Here is a 19,256-nt window from a genome sequence, read left to right on the forward strand (position 1 = left end):
TACCCAGCGGGAATACCGTGGCGGGCTTGGGTGATGCGGGTGATCTGCTGTGTCGTCCTTTCTGTATCGTGGAAAATCTGTGGGGAAGCGGGAAGAACAATGGAACCGAGACCATGAGCATTATGGTGGCATGTCAGGGGTAAATATCCCAAATCCATCCACACTCGAGTTTGTTGGTACTTCAAATGCATTGCGGACTTGAGGTATGGAATTAAGTTCGCGCCGTGTATAGTATTGCAAACTCAAACCCAATGCCGAACTTACTTCCTGGCCAGAACCCTTCGAGCTTTCTCATATTCATTTCTTCCTCTTGGTAACAATTGTCTGAACATTCTTGGGCTGATGGAACCACCGGTTGATCAGAGTCCATTCCTTCTTCGGGTCCACCAACTCGAAATCGTAATCGCGGATTAGTTCTGGAAGGGCCTTGTAGATTTCCATCATTGAGATCTGTAGTTTACATTAGCCAACTGTGCCCCAGTGGGAAAAGAGGTATATGCTCACATTCTTGCCCAAGCACATATGGGGGCCACCACCAAACTATTTCCAACAGAGTCAGTAACAGGAGCTAATAAAGGGTAAGTTGGGTCAAAGACTCACATTCAGCATGTGTCTCTCCAAATCAGCAGCATTACGACTTAACCACCTCTCCGGCACAAACTCATCTGCATCCTCTCCAAACACACCTTTATCACGCTGTACAATCTGAGGGTTGCATCCAACTTTCACCCCAGGAGGGAAGAACTCTCCCAGGAGCTCAACCCCTTCCTTGGGGGTGTACCGCGGGAACGACAGACCAAGACTGGCGTGGACCCTCATGCCCTCCTTGCAGCAGGCGTCAAAATAAGGCAGCTTGACTGCATTAGCATACCTGACTCTCCCAGACGAGCTGATCCGACCCTCGGCAACGGCCGTATCAATCTCATCTCTGAGCTTCCGGTAGGTTCTAGGATTTTTCGTGAGGTGATAAAGAACTGAGGTGATGGCACTAGCCGTGGTGTCGGATCCCGCGATGCTGTTGTACAAATGTCAGTATATTCACGCAAGTCAAAAGCGAAATTAACCCACATAGCGGTGTAAATCTCCCCTCTAATCTCCGGCGGACCAAAGTTATCCAAATCCCCATGCTCCTCCATCACTCGGAAGAAGCTAGCCAGCATATCATCCTTCTCCATCACGCCACCGCTCTCCTCCAGCTCCTTCTGTCGTTTCTCAACAGCCTCAACCCCCGCATCTGTCATCGTGTCCATCGCCTTGACAGCTGCCATCGCACCGGGGACGACAATAGAGGTCATCAAAACAAGACTGCGCATCCAGCGGGGCACAAACGCAGAGGCTGCCATGAATAAGATCAGCACGTCGGTCGCGTTGATCCAGCCCCTGTAATCCTTTTTGGTCTCCAGAAAACCAAACGGACGGCTGAAGAAAAGGATGCCAATCACGTCAAAGGCGTAGTAGCGAAGCCAGAGAGCCATGTCAGTTGGCCTGCCAGACTCGCTGGCGTCCTTGACACGTTGATAAAGAAGTTCGATACACTCTTCGATGGCTGGCTCGTAGCGGCCGACGTTGGTCATGGTGTAGACATGGTTGACCAGCTTGCGGCGCTCGCCGTGGGACTTGGGGTCTATGTTGCAGAAGTGCTCCGGGAATCGGGCTGTTTAATGTTAGCGTTGGCCGGTTTGTCATGATATTTCTGTTACATACACCATGGCATTGAGAAAGCCGAGTAAAACTCAGTCTAATCCTTATTGTTAGCAAAATCCTCTTACCCCTAGCACTCCAGGTTGAAAGGTATGGCAAACGTACCTTGGTAAAAGTTGTCCCGGCTCCATAGATGGCCTTGATAACGGTTGGGTCTGAGATAGACACCTCGTTCTCGGCGATGCGAATGATGGGACCTGAGTTGTTAGCTAACACCGTGTCTTGATATCAACAAATCAAAGGACAAGGCACTCAACTCACCATGTTTTTCGTGCCACTTTTTCAACGTGACCTCTAAGTGACCTGAGTACAGCTCCTTGATGATCCACAGTCTCGAGAAAGAGGCGAGAAAAGGACCCGGGTATTTGGAGTAGGGATGTAACCATCGACAGTAAATGATCCACCCAACGAACCAGGTGACCAGACCACCTAGTAATATCGACATGACTGCCATTACTGCCGTCAGTGGGTTCCGAGCAAAGTCAGATGATCAACAGAAGAACTGGAACTTTTCCCCATCTCCCTCGTCCAAAACAGCGGGCTCAACCTCCTGTTAAGAGGACTGATGAGCGGGCATCACTCTCGCCAAGATCAAACCCTAACTGTCTTACACACCCCCCAGTTCGGAGGACATCCTGCAGGGCCCTATCACCATTATATCGCTCCACCTTCGGCCTGCAGGTATCTTTCCCCTCTCCTGGTAAAGGTCTTGGCCCGCGTCTGCAGAAGATCTCGGTCAGGTTCGGAGGGTTGCAACCCAATGAGAGCTCACATGTCGAAATGGAAGCTGATCTTCATCGACATAATCGCCAGCCAGCTGGACGAGCTGGTGTCTCCTCACGGTCAACCGGGCGTCAATATTGCGTGATGCTCGACACTGCATACGAGCGGTTGGTCTGAAATCGCTCAATCATCGACAAGCCAAGGACGGGATACAGTTCTACTTGGTGTTGTTGGTGGTTATCATTGAGCCTTGTGTAACCACGCAAGACTGCCGGGCTGTGCCACACCAGTCCGCCGCCCAATCACAATCGTCCGCTTGCCATCCGAGAGACCGGAACTGGCAAGGCCCTTCTGCAGCATCACATCAAGTCAGTGGTTTCGAACTCTCAGAAGGGTGTTCAGTGTCGATAGTGTAAAGGTGCCATGAATTCCTCCTCCCCGGGCCAATCAACGGTGGCCCATATATGAAAGAACCTCAACTGGAGAACTACACTACTGCAGTCATCAAAGGAGCTCCCGCCACTTGATGGGCCGATATCCCACGATTTCGGCCGAGCTGTTTGACCCCGCAGCGCCAACACGGACGATGATACTGTGCTGCCTGAGCATGCGTCGCTGGGCCGTTGAGAGCTGTTTGAGGTGGGAAAACTTGGATTGTCCATGCCATTGTTGCTTCTGTTGGTAGCCAAAAGAGAACGTTCGAGTTGCGTTGGGTGTTGTGCAACTCCAGGGCCTGATCCCAGGAAACTTAAGCGCAATGTCCGGTGCCAAAAGAGTGGGGGAGCCGGGCATTTGTGTAACCATGGAAATGTAGAAAAGCGGCAGAGAATGGACTGGTTCAAGAGTAGCAGTGAGTAGTACAAACGGAAAAATGATCTTCACACCAAACGCAAACCCCATCCTTGCCTTGCAACACAACTTCACGCCCCCGCGTTTCTGCCTTGTGGAGGCATTCCTCGAGGGACACAAGGGTGGCCCTTGAACAAAAAGTCATGCACGCCAAGTGACAGCTAAAGAAAAGAGAGGCTTCGCAACCTCGGATATCATTCTGTGTGTAAGTAGCCCAATTGTACAGTATTAAAAAAAAAGGTAAACAGAAAAGACCTCGAACACAAAACAAACAGACCAGCCAGCCCCCAAATCCAGGCCAGCAAACGCAAAATGCAAACGCTTGAAATGCTGCCGATATTGCGGTTTAGTGCGAACCCATAATCTCGAAAATGCTCGACATGCTAGCCTTGGGTTTCAGGCTTCCACCCATGCCCATGCCCATGCCCATACCCATGTTACCTCCTGACAAAGACCCAAAGCCCATGTACGGTGTTCTGGTCGGTGATGGTTCGAGAAGGTCCAGGCCTGGCATCATCGGTTCCGGCTCGTCGTCTGGATGACGGAAAGAAAAGATCGAGCTCGACAAGCTGGGGAGGGGTGTTGTGGGCGAGGGCGTCGCCGTTGAGGTTTCGGACGATGACGAGTCGTTGAGGTATGCCAGTAGAAGAGCATGAAGCTCGGCCGTCGCAGTTGGGGAGAGAATTGTTGGCCGGTCGATTCGCTTGTAGGAACGAGGTCGGGACCCCAGTGCGGAGCCGGTTCCCGAACGTGCCGAATGGACCGAGAGGGGCCGGGTGGCCGTTTCGTTTTCGGGTAAGGAAAGCGTGATCAAAGATGGGAGCTCGGGTCTGGAGGAAGGCCGAGGGGACTCGTCGAGCGAAGGGAGACTAGTCGGTGAACTGGAAGGAGAAAGAGCGGGAGGAGAGAGCGAGGGACTGGTCGGAGAAGAAAAGTCGAGAGAAAGATCGAGCGAAGTGGACGGGAACGAGAAGTCCAGCGGTTCTGGTTTGTCTTTGAGTGGTGATGATATTATGGACTGCGGCCTGGGTTGTGGTGCCATGGAGAGCCTCTTGCTGTGCCGACGCTCCAACTCGGCCTGCAAGTTTCTGACGGGAGACGAAGCGCGCTCATATTTCTTGTTCGGTCTGCTGGGCCCCTTCTCGAACAAGGCAATAGCTTGGGAGACGGGGACGTTGCTTTCAGTGGTATGGTTGAGGTCGTCGAGCAAGAGCGAGAGGTCGGCTTCTTCGAGATCGCCCAACAGCTCGAAGACTCGGTCAATAGACGAGCGCGAACCGGTGCGCGCGTGTGTCGGCATCTTGAAGTATGTACGTGGTTTGTCGTAGTAGTGAATGAGGCGGTATAAAGAGCGGATAGAGCGCGATAGGCCCAAAAGGAAAAGCAAGTAACAGAAAAAGGCAGAGGGGAATATCAACAACGAAGGGAGCTCACGAAGAGCATCATGACATGGCGAGGGTTGAATTTGAATGGTCCCGAAGCGTAAAATGACCAGAAATTGGGACAAGACGCGCCAGCTGCAACGCCAATTCGCCAATTCAGGACGGTGGATCCCCCCGCAGACTCTGGCAGGGACTCAGTGGGCTTTTGGGCGGGCTTTTTGATAGCGACACTGTGCGCTAGCGTCACAGGATCCCAGCGCCCTGGCCGTGGAACCCGGGCCCGTGCTCCAGGAACGGCACACGATGAGGTGGTGCCCCTGAACAACCTGCACGGAACGTGCCATTCAGTTCGTCATCGCATCATTCGAAACATATCTTGTGACGCTCTCTCATCGCCGCCACCCCCAACACCCCCTCTGAACATTATCTATCTTCACGAGCCGTCCAGTGAGTGCTTCTTTCTCTGGTTGACTGCGACCGACTCTCGCTCGTCTCGGGGACGTTTCGTAACCATCGCTCTCCCTACCTACTTCAGGCGTCATCCCTCAATGGTGTCTGTGTTTGGGAAGAGCGGTTTGAAGACGTTAATGAAGGGAGTTTATTGCAATACCGACGCTGATCATGGAACAGTTGAAGATGGCGATCAGGTACATGACCTTTTCAGCATCCGTTGGATCAGTTGATGCTCCAAGAACCTGGAAAGCTGCTCAACAAATTCGATGTTGATAGGCAGGCCAATGCCATCTTTTATCGGCACGATGGTCTGGCGAGGATGACCTGCATTTGTTAGCGGCGGGGCTGTCGGTTAGCGTCTACACGCAACCTCCATGGTCTTCCGCTGCCTGCACCACATGGAAGCACCAGCACAACGTCGGCCCATTTTGGTTCTACTTTACCCAACAGCAACTACACTAACAAGTGGGATTTCAGTAGCGTAACCTACACTTACACTATGAGCTTAGAGGACAGACTGCCTGCTTTGTTCCCAAATACCATGGACTCGATACCCGGTCTATTGGACTCGGGGACCTGAGGCGGAGCAACGATCTTGGACTTCTGCGAGATATCGGGGATCAACAGACCGCCAGTCGCTCATCAAGTTAGAGTGTGCTCGAAACATGCAAGTTGGACGCATCATTGCTCACAATACACCTTCTTGGTCACGAATAGGAGGCAAACTTTACGTCTTAGTTGGACAGTGCCGTCTCAGTCGGGGATGATTGGAGTGCTTCATGGTAAAGGTGGTGGTCACAACAGCTCCGCTACAAGCTACACCTTGCTGGATCGATATGCCAAACCTGGAAGCGGAGTCCTGTCTTGCATTAGCGTGGGCTTCCTGGCCAGTCATCTCTGGATGATGTGCGGGAGTGTGGACTTACACAAGTGACGGACAGATATCCCCTGGCCGCACTAAGAACATATGTCAAATCATGAAGCGCTCCATTGCCAGAGCCACAATGCATGCAACCTGAAAGAGATCTCGGTGTCTATTTAGATCTGAAATCCGCACCATCGGCCCCGCTGCTTACCTTCCGCCATCGGCTACTCCCTCCGCCCAGGCATGGTATTGGTAATCGCAATAGCTAACACGAAGGACCATGTCTATTGTTGGTAGCACATCCCTGAAATGGGGACAAGTATCCCGCAAACACCCGCGATATGCGGGCATTTGCATGCTCACCGTGTTGCCAACAAGTGGCTGTTCTATGATAGATCATAGAGCTCTCCAACTTGAAATGCCTATAGATATCCGACAATTAAACCATCCTTCTCACCAGTCTTCCTTTTCCTTGTATCTACCTTGCTTGACAGGTACTGACCCTGACTCTACCAGTATGACGCTACTGCTATCTTTCAAACAACACTTCACGTACCAGCTCTTAGACTACCTAACCATACAGAGCACCATCCTTCTCCTACTTCTCGGCATATCAACCTACCAAGTTGTACACTTTCTGCGAGCAAGAAACAGACCACCACTCCCAACCAGTCCGCCTGGTGAGTTTCTTCTTGGACACTACCGGCTAGTCCCTGAAGATGCCGCTTTCAAAAAGTATGCAGAATGGTCAAAAGAGTATAGTACGTTGCCACTTTACGTTACAACCCCTCACAAAGGGATCAGTACCCGGTTGGGGTCTCTGACAGTATGCAGACAGCGATGTGCTCTTTTTTGAGACCTTTGGGACGAAGTGGATAGTATTGAACAGCTTGGAATCGGCAACAGAGCTGCTTGAGAAGAGAGGATCAAATTATGCGGATCGTCCGCGATTTGTGATGTTTGAGGAGTAAGTTCTGAAAACTAACCACACCTGAGTACCCCTTTTCAACACCCACCTTGATATAGAAACGCGGATACTTGGATCGAAAAGGGTTTACAGAATCAACATCGGTAATCGAGCTTTCAACTGATGGAGCCAACACACAGAATGGGCTGGTCCCCAACTCTCACATGGCTTCGCTGGGGGCCAAAATACCACCTTCACCGCAAAGTCTTACAGCCCCCTTTTGCCAAGTCCAAAGTAGGGCAGTATCAAGACTACCAGCTACGAGAGGCACTGATATGCTGCAAAAGCATGCTCGACGACCCGGAAAACTGGGTTATAGCCGTTAGACGGTTCGCAGTGGCCATCGTTTTGAAGATATCCTACGGGCTCAACGTCGATAGCCCGGACAGCCAGTGGATTAAACTGGCGGAAGAGTCAGCCGAAGCGATAGGTAAATCAGGGCCACCGGCAAGTTCGATCATGGATCGATTTCCTCTCAGTATGCTTTTTTCCTTCACTGGCATGTTGACCGTTGATACCTACTCATCAAATTTCCAGCAAGATACCTACCAACATGGCTACCCTTCATGGAACGCCTCCGCTACGCCCGAACCTGGCGCCACGCAATAGAAGACATCACCCGCCTCCCCTTCGAAGCAGCCATGTCCTCGCCCACCTCCCCAACCAAAAGCTTTGTCCACCACCGCATGGCCATCCACAACTCCAATCTCGAACGGTCTATCCCAAACGACTTCACCATCGAAGACATCAAAGGCGCCGCCGCAACGATAGTCATAGCAGGCAACGACACGGTATTTTCCCCTCCCGTCCTTTTCCCACCCCCTATTCTAACCTTTCCAGACCGCCGCCACATTGATGCTCCTGGTATTATACCTCCTCAAAAACCCTCACGTCCAATCCCTCGCCCATTCCGAAATCTCCTCCCTCCCCCATAATCTCCCCACTTTCTCCTCCCTCCCCTCCCTCCCCTTCACCCACCTCCTACTCCAAGAAACCTACCGCCTAAACCCCCTCTCCCCCCTCGGAATACCCCACTCCTCCATCCAGCCGGACACCTACAAAGGAATGTACATCCCACCCAACACAATCATTTACCAAAACATCTGGGCCATGAACCACAACCCCTCCATCTACTCCGACCCCGACGACTTCATTCCCGAACGGTACCTCCCCGTTGACCAAGGCGGCCGAGGTGAGCCCCTGCCACAGGGAAATTTCGGTTTTGGGAGGAGGGTCTGTATAGGACGACATCTGGCGGAGAATAGTCTGATGATAGTTTTGGCCACGATACTCGCGACGATGGAGATTGGCGAGCCGGAGACGGGGGAGGTGGGTGAGGAGTGGAGTTTTAGGGGGCAGGCGTACGTATTTCCTGATGTGAAAAGGTGGGATGATTGCTGACAGGAAACAGGATTGTAATGCCGTTTAGGGCTTCGTTTAGGCCGAGGTCGGACAAGATGAAAGAGTTGTTGGATGAGGCTGTTAAAAAGTTGGATGAAGAGGAGGGGGAAGATCGTTAGTTAGTTGGGTTATCGTGAAGGTGGTGCTCGTGGACGTGACCCAAGTATTAAAAAGTATTCTAGCTCGTTGTATCGACAGTAACGCTCCATATTTACCGGATCCCAAGCCCGAGCCATACCCAATATATGTACAAAAAAGAGTATGGCGCTCTGCACCGAGTCCAGTCTGGTGTGCAGAGTCCGCCGGGTATCATTAGTTAAGTGTAATATTTCCCCTGAACTGAACAAATGAACGCCGTCATAGCTCATGATCATCATTATCGCCCCCTGGGACGAACGAGTCCCCTGGCCCACCAGTCCCCTCGTAGCCCTGCATCGTCTTGCAGTCAAGATAGTTGTTCTCGATAAACGGAGTGGCGATTTGCACCCCGTAGATCTCTGTCCACTCCTTATCTGCCCCTTGGAACAAGGCATTCGTCCTCGCCTTGACACTACCCAGCACAGCCCTAGGTGCATATTCCCCAGTCGACATGGTCGTGTTGAACAGTCTGATCATGTTGTCGCATGTCGTACCATTGGCAAAAGTCGGCTGGTTGGTGATGTTCTTGAACAACTCCATCGGGTACGGGCTGAGGTTCAACGGAAGGCGCTTCATTTCCAACTCGATAAACTCGGCCGAGTTCACGCTTGAGCCCTTGAAGTGCGTGGCGCCGTTGGGTAGTGTCTCGTAGGCGTCGCAGAGAGGCTCGTACTCGGCTGGAGAGACAATGGTACCATAGGCTCGTGATCCATCCAAAGCAATGTCGTTGGTAGAACTGATAAGCTGCGCTGGTGCCCATCTGAAGGAGGAATACCCATCACCCATAAAGTCGAGGAACGGAAACTCGAACCCAACACGCTAAGAATAGTTAGCTAACCCGGACCAATCGTCTTTGTATTTGAAACAAACACACCGAAAAGTCCTCTATCGTGATGCCATATGCCCTGAACTGAACATCGTGATCGTGGGCGGCTTGCAGCATGACAGGGTACATGCCCTCTGGAAAGTCTGGCAACAAAGATCGATAAGCCCCCTCGAGGATCCGGTACTGTGGTGGGATCAGGCGGCGAGCTGACTCGAGGGAGATAGGAATGATGGCCAGCGTGGCATTGAGAACTCCGGTTGCACTGTTTGGGAATGATTCGGCGAGTATGTTCGGGAGGTCTTGCGAATAGCATACGCCGCCATTTGCCGGAGCTGACTTCCCAAGGCTGAGGAAGAGTGATGATAGTACCAGAACAAAGGCGGCCGAGATTGGCAGGATAGAAAATGGGAACGCCATGTTCGATCAATGCTGCTTTGCCGATGATTTCCAAGGGCTGTGCAAAGGGAAATATGAGGGGGACGTAGCGAATCCAGACAGCACCCGCTTACCACCACACAGGACTCAACCAAAGTTGAGTAGAAAAAAGAGCAATATTAAAAATCAATCGCAAATGACATAACAAGAGGGAAAGAAGAAGACCCAAAGGAGTGTAGGTTCATGAGATGCGATCACCCAGACCTTTTGAGTGAAGTGCACTTCATTGTCCTGTCCCTCCCATTGCCCCTGGGCGGATGGGCGCTGGGCCCGGGGGAAGCAAGACAAGCTCCATCCGGGATCTGTTACATGCCTCCAACCTTGACATTTCGGACGGGCCAGTACATCCGTTTCGGAAGGGGGTGGATGCGAGACCAGCTCTTCCCTGACGGGAGTGCGTGGGCCAAGACCAGATCTCCAGAGTGCCCTTGGGGTGCCCCCCTGTCCACGTGCACTCCCGAGAATGGCAGTTTGGGAACATTTCACATGGCCCACGGGACTGGCGACTGGCACAGCGAATTGGATGGGAGCACCAACACACTTGGAGGCGCGGAAGTCAGCGTTGCCGAAGGCTAACAGCGATAGTGGACGACAACTGGCGACCAACAGCCTGCTGCCCGCACGCCATGAGGAACATGAGGGAGATGCGGATAGCGGCCTAAAATGGGCAGAAAGAGAGAGAAAACGGAAAGTGGGCGTTACGCAGGGCGGGAACACCCAGTGTCGTGCCTAGGAGATCAAAAAGAAAAGGTCCCTGGGCCTCGGGGGTAGGCCGTGTTTCGTCCCGGATGCTCAGTGTTCCGGCGCACGCCGCAAGACCCTCCAAAAGTCAGCCCGCCAATTGGAGGTCATCTTTTGCCGTTGTTCCGGCGTGTTTCTGCGGGATTCTCGGCGGCATCATGAAATATCGATTCTTCGGCATGTTTCGGTGAAAACAATAGCGCTTTTTGACATGTCGTCAATCTTTGGTGGTGTTGTTGAAGTCAAGACTGAGATGCGTGGTCAAGGTTGATGGGCAGGTGGGAGATGCAAAGATGCGGGAGGTGCACGGGCCACTGAAGACTTGGAGCTGCCTGGCTACATCGCAGCTGCAAGCGGCCCGGCGAACTCAAGATCCGTTCTTCGTTGTGGACGGCAAAAAAAGACAGCGCAGATCAAAATCTCTGTTTCCTCCACGGGATGAGGAAAACAATCCATCAAGAGAGGATATTTTGGGCAATTCCGATATGTTACCCTCGCGCTACACGCCAGTTGTCGCCTCTTTGTCGATCTGTTCCAGAAGGTGTGAGGGCAATGTTTCAGGAACGCTACAGATCCCTCACCTCCTGTCTGGCAGCTGTCCCGCAGCCGGTGACAACTGTCTTCAAGGTCCACGAACACTTCTCCCCAGCTCAAAACACACAAGCCACTAGTCCGGCACTTGGTGGACCGACAAGACAAGAGTTTTGCTAGTTCGTCTAGTGGATGTCGTTTAGCTATTTTAAGATCTTTATCCAACAAGAGACAGCCCGGGAGATCCCAGCGGAGTGACATCCCGGAGCCGACTCGCACCAACATGTTCGGACGAAGGCTGTGATCAATCCACCATGCTGAACCAGGTGTTGACTCTAATGGGCGGGCATCATGGCATTGATACGCCAATATTTCACTATCACTATCCTGATTCTCACCCTCATCCGAATCTATGGCTTTCGAGATATCAAAGTCTTTAGGGTCCCGCATGTCAGGCTCTGTTCTTTGGTTGGAGGATACTTCTTTCACGTGGCTATCAAGAGTCGCGAGGCATAGCATCACTCTGTTGGTCTGTTTGTTAGAGTGACCGGGAATAGGGGCATTGCGGACTTACTGACCACAATATGTACTGCAGCTCAAGGCAGATGACACTCGCAAGACAGTGGTCTGAAGGTCAAATGGCCTTGTGAGGCGTTCTCAATGATGGATGAGGCATCTTGGTACAGTTCGCGTGACTTATCAGCGTATTGATTATGAATTGGCAAGCAAACGGTCCGAAACCCCCTCAGCACCTTCAGTTAAGCACGTTACACTGTTGAGTTTGTGCTTAAGATGGATACTATTTCGTCTGTCGGCAATCGGACTTGTGGACCCAACGAGGATCCCCAAACAGAAAATGACCCAGATTCATATCACTCTCTCTTCATCTGTTTATTATCTCGAGGTATGAGGTCTCACGATTGACAAGCCTCCCCACTAAAAATGGTATCATGACCTAGTGAGAAAACTCGTGCCACCATGAATGACGCCCTCACAAATCATCCGGCCCCATGTGAGCATGGCATCACAGGCCAGCGATGAAGTCGGCAAGCTTCTTGAGTGAGTATATAGACTCTCCCAGTCAACCCCTTACAGCTAGAACTCTCCTCGTTCCAACAGTATTCACATCCATACAAGCACACACCCAGAGCCTCGACACAGTTCATATCAAGAGCATTCCTCATCTTCACACCCACACTCACATCAAACCAACTTTTTCTCCAAGGAGATTCACCAAACACAATCAGCAATTTCACCATCACTAAAGCAGCAATGTCTTCCGGCGGCGGCGACAACTATACCTACAAGGGCAGTCACGGCGGCGGCAGCTCTGGCGGTTACGCGCCTGCCATCCCTACTCATCGAAAGAAACCACGCTCTCCCGGACCCCACCAATGAGGAGGCCTGGAAATTTCCTGGTCATAACGACGGCAATGGTGGCAACAAAGGGCAAGGGAGGTCACGGCGGCAACAGTGATGGTAATGGTAATGACAATCGCCAGGGGGGCGGGGGCGGCAGCGGTGTCAGGACCTAATGTGGCTGGAGTTGAACTCTCAACAATAATGCTTAGGCAGTTCGGGGTATTCGCTGGGAATGGACTGGATCTCTAATAGAACTGGCACATTTTGGTGTTTTGGGGTAGTTTTTGGTGGGTGAGGCAGATGCAATAGTTTTCTTGTCGCTTGGAAGGCAGTTGATTTATTCTCAGAATTCGCGTTTGTGTGCCCTGATTATCAATTTTTCAATGTCGAGATGTGCGCATTATCGTCGTGATTGATGTAGGGATATAGTTTTGAGACAGTGTATGACTAGAGAGTGTGTTGCATATGGGCGGTGTTTGAATACAACATCTTGTATTATATTTCATCACGCTTGGTGATTCGCAACGCTGATTGGCTGGAGCTGAAAGGGGTTACCGTAATATTCATGGTTGTACGCCAAGCACCTGAAATCACAAGGTTCACAGTTATTTTTCTTTATGTTATTAGGCCGCCTTAAGGATAGCTCGCTATGACTCGGCTTGAAGAGGAAATGATCAATTTCACGACTCATCTATAAATTCTGTGTTCAAAGCGTGTCCGTAGACAGTGTTCTTAAAAATTCCTTCACTTTACCCTCCCATCTGAACTTCGTTTGCGAAAGTCGACATCATGGACGCCGGTCGTGGAGACTTCATGGCCAAGTTTTTCGGCGAGATCATGCCCATGATCGAAGCTGCCCGCCCTGTCGCCAAAGTCTCAGCGCGTTTCGCCAACCAACGAGCATATAGCAAAGGGACCACCGCCGAGGAGCAAGAACCCAAAGATGGCATCCTCACCACTCTGTCCCAGATCAAGGCAACCGGATCGTTCGCGTCGTTCAAATCTGTCTTTGACCCTTTCGAGCGTCGTCTCGTTGTCAAGAACGTTGGGCCAATCAAGTTCCCAATTACCAAGTTATAGACACGCCAGTTGATCAAGAGAGCTCGTCAGGCCCCTTACGACAAAGGCAACAAGACCCTCGTCGACACCAGCGTCCGCAAGACGTGGGAACTGGATTTCGCATTTGGAAGACGCAGACACAGAAAAGAGCGAGATCACTTTGGACCACTCACCCGGCCCGTGGAAAGCATGGCGTGAGTTCAGTAACGCAATGCTCAAGGACATTGCCACCGACTTGGGCATTTCCACCACCTCCGGCCAGTCCATCTATGCGGAGCCATACAAGTTGCTCATTCACGAGGAAGGCGCCATGTTCAAGGCGCACACCGACACGGAGAAAATCCCCGGCATGTTCGGCACCCTCATCATTTCTCTCCCGTCAGCCCACCAAGGCGGTGACATTGTTCTCAAATACCAAAGCCAGACCACAATCTACAAAACCTCCGAACACAAGCAATCCTGGGCCTGCTGGTACTCTGACGTCTCTCACGAAGTCCTCCCAATCCACTCAGGCTACCACATCGTCCTAACCTTCAACCTGGCCATCAGATCCGCAGGTCAAACCACCACCATCCCCCGTCCCATGGCCCCCTGACTCTTCTCCCAGGCAGAACCCCTCCGTCGGGCAGTCACAAAGTGGCTCCAGGAACCAGCACAACCCAAAGCCCTGTTCAACGTTCTCAGCTACACCTACACCCCCGCCTCCCACTCCATGCACCACCTCAAATCCCTCGACCTCCTCCAAACCCAAATCCTCCACCACCTCTCCACCTCCCTCCCCTTCAGCCTCCACCCCGTCGCCCTCGAACGAGAAGAATACGTCACCTGCTCCTACGACTCCGACTGCGAGCTCCCAAGCGGTAAAGTCCGGCGCGTCAACCTCAACGCCAAGCGCCCCAATCCCAACATCAAGCCCTGGCACGACCCAGATGACATTATCAGCGAGGAGCACAGGATCAAGTGGCTCGTCGATCTGGACGGCAAACCCATTGAGGGGGAGGACCTTATCTTGACAGAGGGGAATACCCTTCAGAAGAGACCGTTTGATAATATTACTGGTGAGGAGACAGAGTGGACGGGGTACATGGGGAATTGGGGACCAGAGCGACCCATTTGTATCGTGTCACGGCGTTGGTTTTGGTGGCTACGGGGACGGTTCCTGTTTCTGTGGATGATGATGACGAGGAGAATGTCACACCGGGCGTCGCGGAATCTGGGGCTGCGGCATCTGGTATTGATGTACCAGCGGCTGCTGCTCCCGATGTTGCCACTCCCGGTGTTGCTGCCACCGCCGAAAACGGTAGGCATATTCCGGTGCCCGTTCCTCCCTCACGCATGGTTGGTGCAGTTCGCCCGAGTACCATGCGCAACGGTTATGTTCCCCTTGAAATAGTCAGAGACGCGGTTAAGCGCGCTCGAGAGGAGTTGGGCATGGAATCCGTAATCATCGGCGAAATGCATTTTCCTTTTCTTTTTGGATATCAACACATGAATTTGACAACAAACAAAGCATAAACTTCACACACCTACACATAGAACTCTAATTAGAACCTTTTCACCTCCATATAACAGTCTCCCTCATTTAGACTTTTTACATCACCCACAAACCTACTTTACCATTTCCATGACATATCCCCCTAAACCCTCTCTCTCACCACACCCCCCGTCACATTCGCCGGTCCATCCCACTGCAACCTCCCCGGCACCCTCTTCGCAATAACCGGCACCCAAACACTATCATACAGCCCCGGCCCCCCATCGGCCGCCCTACTCCCCGGCTCCAAACTTCCCAACTGCCTCTGATCCGTACAACACGGGCTATTAACCCCCCAAAACGGCCCCGCCGCCCAAGCCGTCCACCCAATATACTCCTCATTCTCCTCCATATACCCCAGCATCCCCTCCAACATCAGTTTACACTCCGTCGTATTCGAACCCCCAAACTCAGTAACAAACCCCTTCAACCCATGCTCCCTCAACCAACCCGTCACCCCCGCCAAGTTCGCCACCGGATCCTGCGTACAAGCCGTATGCCCCCCGCTAAAATCCTCATCCAAATACTCATGGATATCCACCGCCAGGTTTTTAATCGGGTCGACAAGTTTGTGAATCCATTTGCTGTTTGCCTCGTCACCTCCCTTTGTCCAGTAATGCCCACCCGACCAGGCGTTTCCTGGAGTCAAAATCATGTTGTTTGCTCCCGCCGCGCGGATTGCCGTGATGGCGGCTTGGAGGTTGGAGAAGACGAGCCGGGAGGGCATGCTATGCGGTTCGTTCATTAGACCGAACAAGACTTTTTCGTTGGTTTTAAAGCGGGAGGCGAGCTCGCCCCAGAAGGCCGCAAACTGGGCTGTTGTCGCGGCGGTGGGGTCGGAGGTGTTGCCTATGACGGAGCCGGAGAAGGGCTGGGAGGAGGGGTCGTTGTAGCGCATGTAGTTGTGGGGGTCGAGGATGGCGTCTGTTTCTGAGGTTAATGATGGTGAAGGAGAAGGGGGGGGGGAGGAGAGAACATACAAGCGCCCTTGGTGATGGTGATGTAATCTATCGCCTCTTTAAAGTGCTCAAAGTGAGTCTCGTTGAACTTTGCCCCGAGGCCGTAAGACAAGGGGCACATCCTCTCAAGGAGAAAGGCAACCCGGTGGAGGTTGACCTTGTGGCTGTCGATCATGGTGTCGACGCCAGAGGTGGAGATGAAGGCGTAATCGACGCCGAAACGGCCGGGGAGACCGGTGCCGCGGGTTTGGGTCGGACTCCAGGCGCCGAACTCACCGCTTGATTGGGCGACGCCGGCGAAGTAGATCGTTGCGGATGTTGCTGGCAAAGCAGCAAGAGCTGCCAACGTTGGCGAGAACTTCATTTTCAATCAGTACCAAGAAAGATGTCTTGTTGCCGAAAACTGACGAGTCCCGGGAAGGAAGCAATCAGTGAAGAAGGTGTCCGACTTTCAAACATTTTCATCGTGCTTGCCACACGACCATATAATTTTAGTAGTAGCCGCAACGAAGCGGGATGAACGAGCGGGTGCAATCTATTTTCTGGAAAGCTTGACCGTGAGCCGAAGTCGATCCCCGATCTCCCATCTACTCGGGGCATGTTGCGGCTGTTCTTGTCGAATGGACGCCCGCTTATTGATGTGATCTTCAGAGGACAATCAATGGGAATGCGAGCTTGGCAAGGATGTGGTGATAACGGCGAGTTGGGAATGGCGGTTTTGGCTTCTGCCCTCGGAGAAATATGAAGCGGGCAGTCGCGAGGGCGGAGGGAGCCTTTCCGGGTGTGGGTAAATCTGCTGCGGTTGCCGTTGACGCGTACAAGGAGTGGCAGAAAACATCATCGTCACCATCATCACCACCACCACCAGACATAGAGTCAATCAGGACAAAAAAATAACAAAAGCTCACCGGCCAACTCCGTAGAGGTGGCCGGCTACGAAACCCTCGGTAGGGTTTTCTTCGTAATGGGGGGGCGGTCGAAGGGGGGTCAAATTCCTTGAAGGCCATCTTAAAGACAGGGCATCACTGAGGAGTCGAACTTAGGCGTTCACGGAGCAGTGCTTTCATACCGGGCATTGTTAGTTGCCTAATCCGGGCCACCTATGTCTTACCCGCTGAGCCATCTGACCATTCCAGTTACCAGATGAGTGCGTAGGTGGTTGCTGAAAGCTACTTCCAGGTTGCGGGCACTGATACATATACCGTCAGACACTGTTGCGCCCTCGTATGTCCTCCACGCCACTCGCAACACAAACGCTGGTCAGTTTTCATTGCAGGTTGCTGCGGGCAAAGATCCTGACTGCCTTTGTGTTTTATCTCTATGAACCTGGCTACACCGAACCCAGTCGTCGACTTTCAATCTCCCACAGCTGCATTGCGCCTCAGACCTTTCGCAGAGACCCAGGCCCGATCTTTCGACAGACTTTAAGGCCCAGCCCGATTGGCATTCGGCGCAGCCTCACTCCAAACCGGCCCACCAGGAGCCACATATTGTGTCTGCCCCTGCTGAATCCTCCACAGCTCAGCCAAGATCTATTAGAATACCTGTCAGCCTCAAATCCGCCACCAGCATACATCGTCCTCAATAGACTTACACCAGGGTCTTCGGGCTTGTAAGCACCCGGCAGAGCAATTCCTGCAGGCAATTGCGTCGTCCCACCTTGTGTCACCCGAATCTGAGTGCAGCTTGGATAGAACTGCGCGCCCATCCTCGTCCCTGCAACGTGCAGGCCCAGAATCTCGTGACGAAGAAGATATTCACCCGGAGCTAGCTTCGGTGGGATAGTGACGGACCACTTGGCGCCTTGTTCGCGAAGGAGGTCAGAGGCCCAGGGCGGATGACCTTGCGGGTTGTAGGAGAGCTGCTCGATCTTGACCCAGACGTTGCCGGTGTCGCCTTTGAAGGTCTTGCAATCGTTGTTGGCACATTTGGCGAGGTAACTGGGAAAACAGCCGTTAGGCGAAGATGGGATCAGTGTTAGAATGGGGAAGCTTACGTGAATACGGGGCCACTGTGGGAAGATCCCCATTGATCCCAGTTGAAAGTTCTAAGACAGTTGTGGTAAGTTGGGATGGACTTTGACAATAGACAAGAAATACATTAGCACTTACACTTTGTCACCAGCCTTGAGCTCGATGATGCCCTGAGCTGGAATATTTCCACCAGCACCACACCTGGCGTATCATCAGCGGCCTAAAAGTCAAAGTCAGAAGTGGGAGATGGCTTGGACATACGTGATATCATTCGTCGTAAAATCGGGCACCGGTCCATTGTTGGCAAGCTGTCGTGCATAGCGGACAGGAGGAGGGTTCACGTAGTTGTCCTGTCCAACCTGCCACGCGAGATAGTTCTTTCCGTCCACGGTGATGCTCTTCAGGAAGCCATGTCCTGATACAAGGCTTGCAAGGCCAACGACCAGGGCCACAGTTGAAAGAGGTGTCATTTCTGTGATGTTAACGTCAAGACCTGGGATGTCCTTCAACTTGAGCAAGGAAAAACCTCAGCAGAAGAACTTGATCGAGAGACAGTCCTCCTTATACCTGGATCTTCCTCAGTCCAAGTTGATCCATGTCCAGGAATTGCTGTCATTCCCAGTGTCAATCACAGATCAAAACAGGTCAAGTCCATATTTTGAGACAGTTCGAGAGAGTTGATTGGCCAAGTCACTTCCTAACGGAGTAGCTCTGTCCGCGGTCGTCAACGCTGTGTTAATCACCGACAAGTAGTCTGAACGGCTTACAGCCAGCACCTGACATGTTGGGACGCGGCGCTTGGGTGGCCGTCATTGGAGGGATTTCTTGGATACCGGGTAGCCTCGTTCCCTTCACCAGCCGCAACCGCCACACCCTTGGTGGCGGCCTTGGCCATATCACGATACGCTTGGCAAGAATCTAGTGGTGAGAGGTATGTGTAGTCAAGAGGTGCTCTGGTCATAAGAGGACCACCGATATCGAAACTCAGAAAAGAAGTCACCGAGCAATATTGTCATCCTGATGAAGATATCTTGTCCTGGCACGCTGATGAAATTGAACGCCGGGACGGTGGTCGTTAGCTGAGACCACTTTCGGTCAAAACCATCAGTCTTTATGATATCATCATCTCAAGGTCTTCAACAATCCGTCAAGGCCATAATGAAACACACAATGAGCTAGCAAGCCGTTGTACCGTCTACTATAATCGCCGGTCAGCGTTCAAACTTGTCAGGAGATGTCAACCCCAGCTTGTGCTACACCAGATGATGGCTACAAATCGCGCATATAGGTACTCGTCGTTGGCCCGAAAAAAACGTACCAAACATGCACCTTCACCCCCCTCTCAACTTCTCGAAGA

General features: G+C 52.3%; 7 protein-coding genes across 7 annotated transcripts; 2 read left to right on the forward strand and 5 right to left on the reverse strand.

Moving 5' to 3' along the window:
- Nucleotides 1-297: 297 nt before the first annotated feature.
- Nucleotides 298-2,155, reverse strand: PODANS_2_7060 (uncharacterized protein; the record flags this gene model as incomplete). The annotated part of the gene is made up of 6 exons (XM_001911454.1): nucleotides 298-450; nucleotides 505-540; nucleotides 601-1,015; nucleotides 1,069-1,595; nucleotides 1,807-1,910; nucleotides 1,963-2,155. The coding sequence occupies 6 exons, from the start codon at nucleotides 2,153-2,155 to the stop codon at nucleotides 298-300; spliced, it is 1,428 nt and encodes a 475-aa protein (XP_001911489.1).
- Nucleotides 2,156-3,619: 1,464 nt separating this feature from the next.
- On the reverse strand, nucleotides 3,620-4,573 carry PODANS_2_7070 (uncharacterized protein; the record flags this gene model as incomplete). The annotated part of the gene is made up of 1 exon (XM_001911455.1): nucleotides 3,620-4,573. One exon carries the CDS (start codon nucleotides 4,571-4,573, stop codon nucleotides 3,620-3,622), a length of 954 nt encoding a protein of 317 aa, XP_001911490.1.
- A 1,680-nt stretch (nucleotides 4,574-6,253) lies between these two features.
- Nucleotides 6,254-8,460, forward strand: PODANS_2_7080 (uncharacterized protein; the record flags this gene model as incomplete). The annotated part of the gene is made up of 6 exons (XM_001911456.1): nucleotides 6,254-6,734; nucleotides 6,808-6,940; nucleotides 7,054-7,418; nucleotides 7,478-7,731; nucleotides 7,781-8,301; nucleotides 8,352-8,460. The coding sequence occupies 6 exons, from the start codon at nucleotides 6,254-6,256 to the stop codon at nucleotides 8,458-8,460; spliced, it is 1,863 nt and encodes a 620-aa protein (XP_001911491.1).
- A 238-nt stretch (nucleotides 8,461-8,698) lies between these two features.
- On the reverse strand, nucleotides 8,699-9,722 carry PODANS_2_7090 (uncharacterized protein; the record flags this gene model as incomplete). Its single annotated transcript, XM_001911457.1, has 2 exons — nucleotides 8,699-9,298; nucleotides 9,354-9,722. 2 exons carry the CDS (start codon nucleotides 9,720-9,722, stop codon nucleotides 8,699-8,701), a joined length of 969 nt encoding a protein of 322 aa, XP_001911492.1.
- A 3,922-nt stretch (nucleotides 9,723-13,644) lies between these two features.
- Nucleotides 13,645-14,028, forward strand: PODANS_2_7100 (uncharacterized protein; the record flags this gene model as incomplete). Its single annotated transcript, XM_001911458.1, has 1 exon — nucleotides 13,645-14,028. One exon carries the CDS (start codon nucleotides 13,645-13,647, stop codon nucleotides 14,026-14,028), a length of 384 nt encoding a protein of 127 aa, XP_001911493.1.
- A 1,042-nt stretch (nucleotides 14,029-15,070) lies between these two features.
- Nucleotides 15,071-16,290, reverse strand: PODANS_2_7110 (uncharacterized protein; the record flags this gene model as incomplete). Its single annotated transcript, XM_001911459.1, has 2 exons — nucleotides 15,071-15,974; nucleotides 16,046-16,290. 2 exons carry the CDS (start codon nucleotides 16,288-16,290, stop codon nucleotides 15,071-15,073), a joined length of 1,149 nt encoding a protein of 382 aa, XP_001911494.1.
- A 1,060-nt stretch (nucleotides 16,291-17,350) lies between these two features.
- On the reverse strand, nucleotides 17,351-18,369 carry PODANS_2_7120 (uncharacterized protein; the record flags this gene model as incomplete). Its single annotated transcript, XM_001911460.1, has 4 exons — nucleotides 17,351-17,458; nucleotides 17,521-17,973; nucleotides 18,040-18,100; nucleotides 18,161-18,369. 4 exons carry the CDS (start codon nucleotides 18,367-18,369, stop codon nucleotides 17,351-17,353), a joined length of 831 nt encoding a protein of 276 aa, XP_001911495.1.
- Between the last annotated feature and the right edge of the window lie 887 nt (nucleotides 18,370-19,256).

Source organism: Podospora anserina, chromosome 2 (assembly GCF_000226545.1).
Source record: "Podospora anserina S mat+ genomic DNA chromosome 2, supercontig 2".
Taxonomy (NCBI): domain Eukaryota; kingdom Fungi; phylum Ascomycota; class Sordariomycetes; order Sordariales; family Podosporaceae; genus Podospora; species Podospora anserina.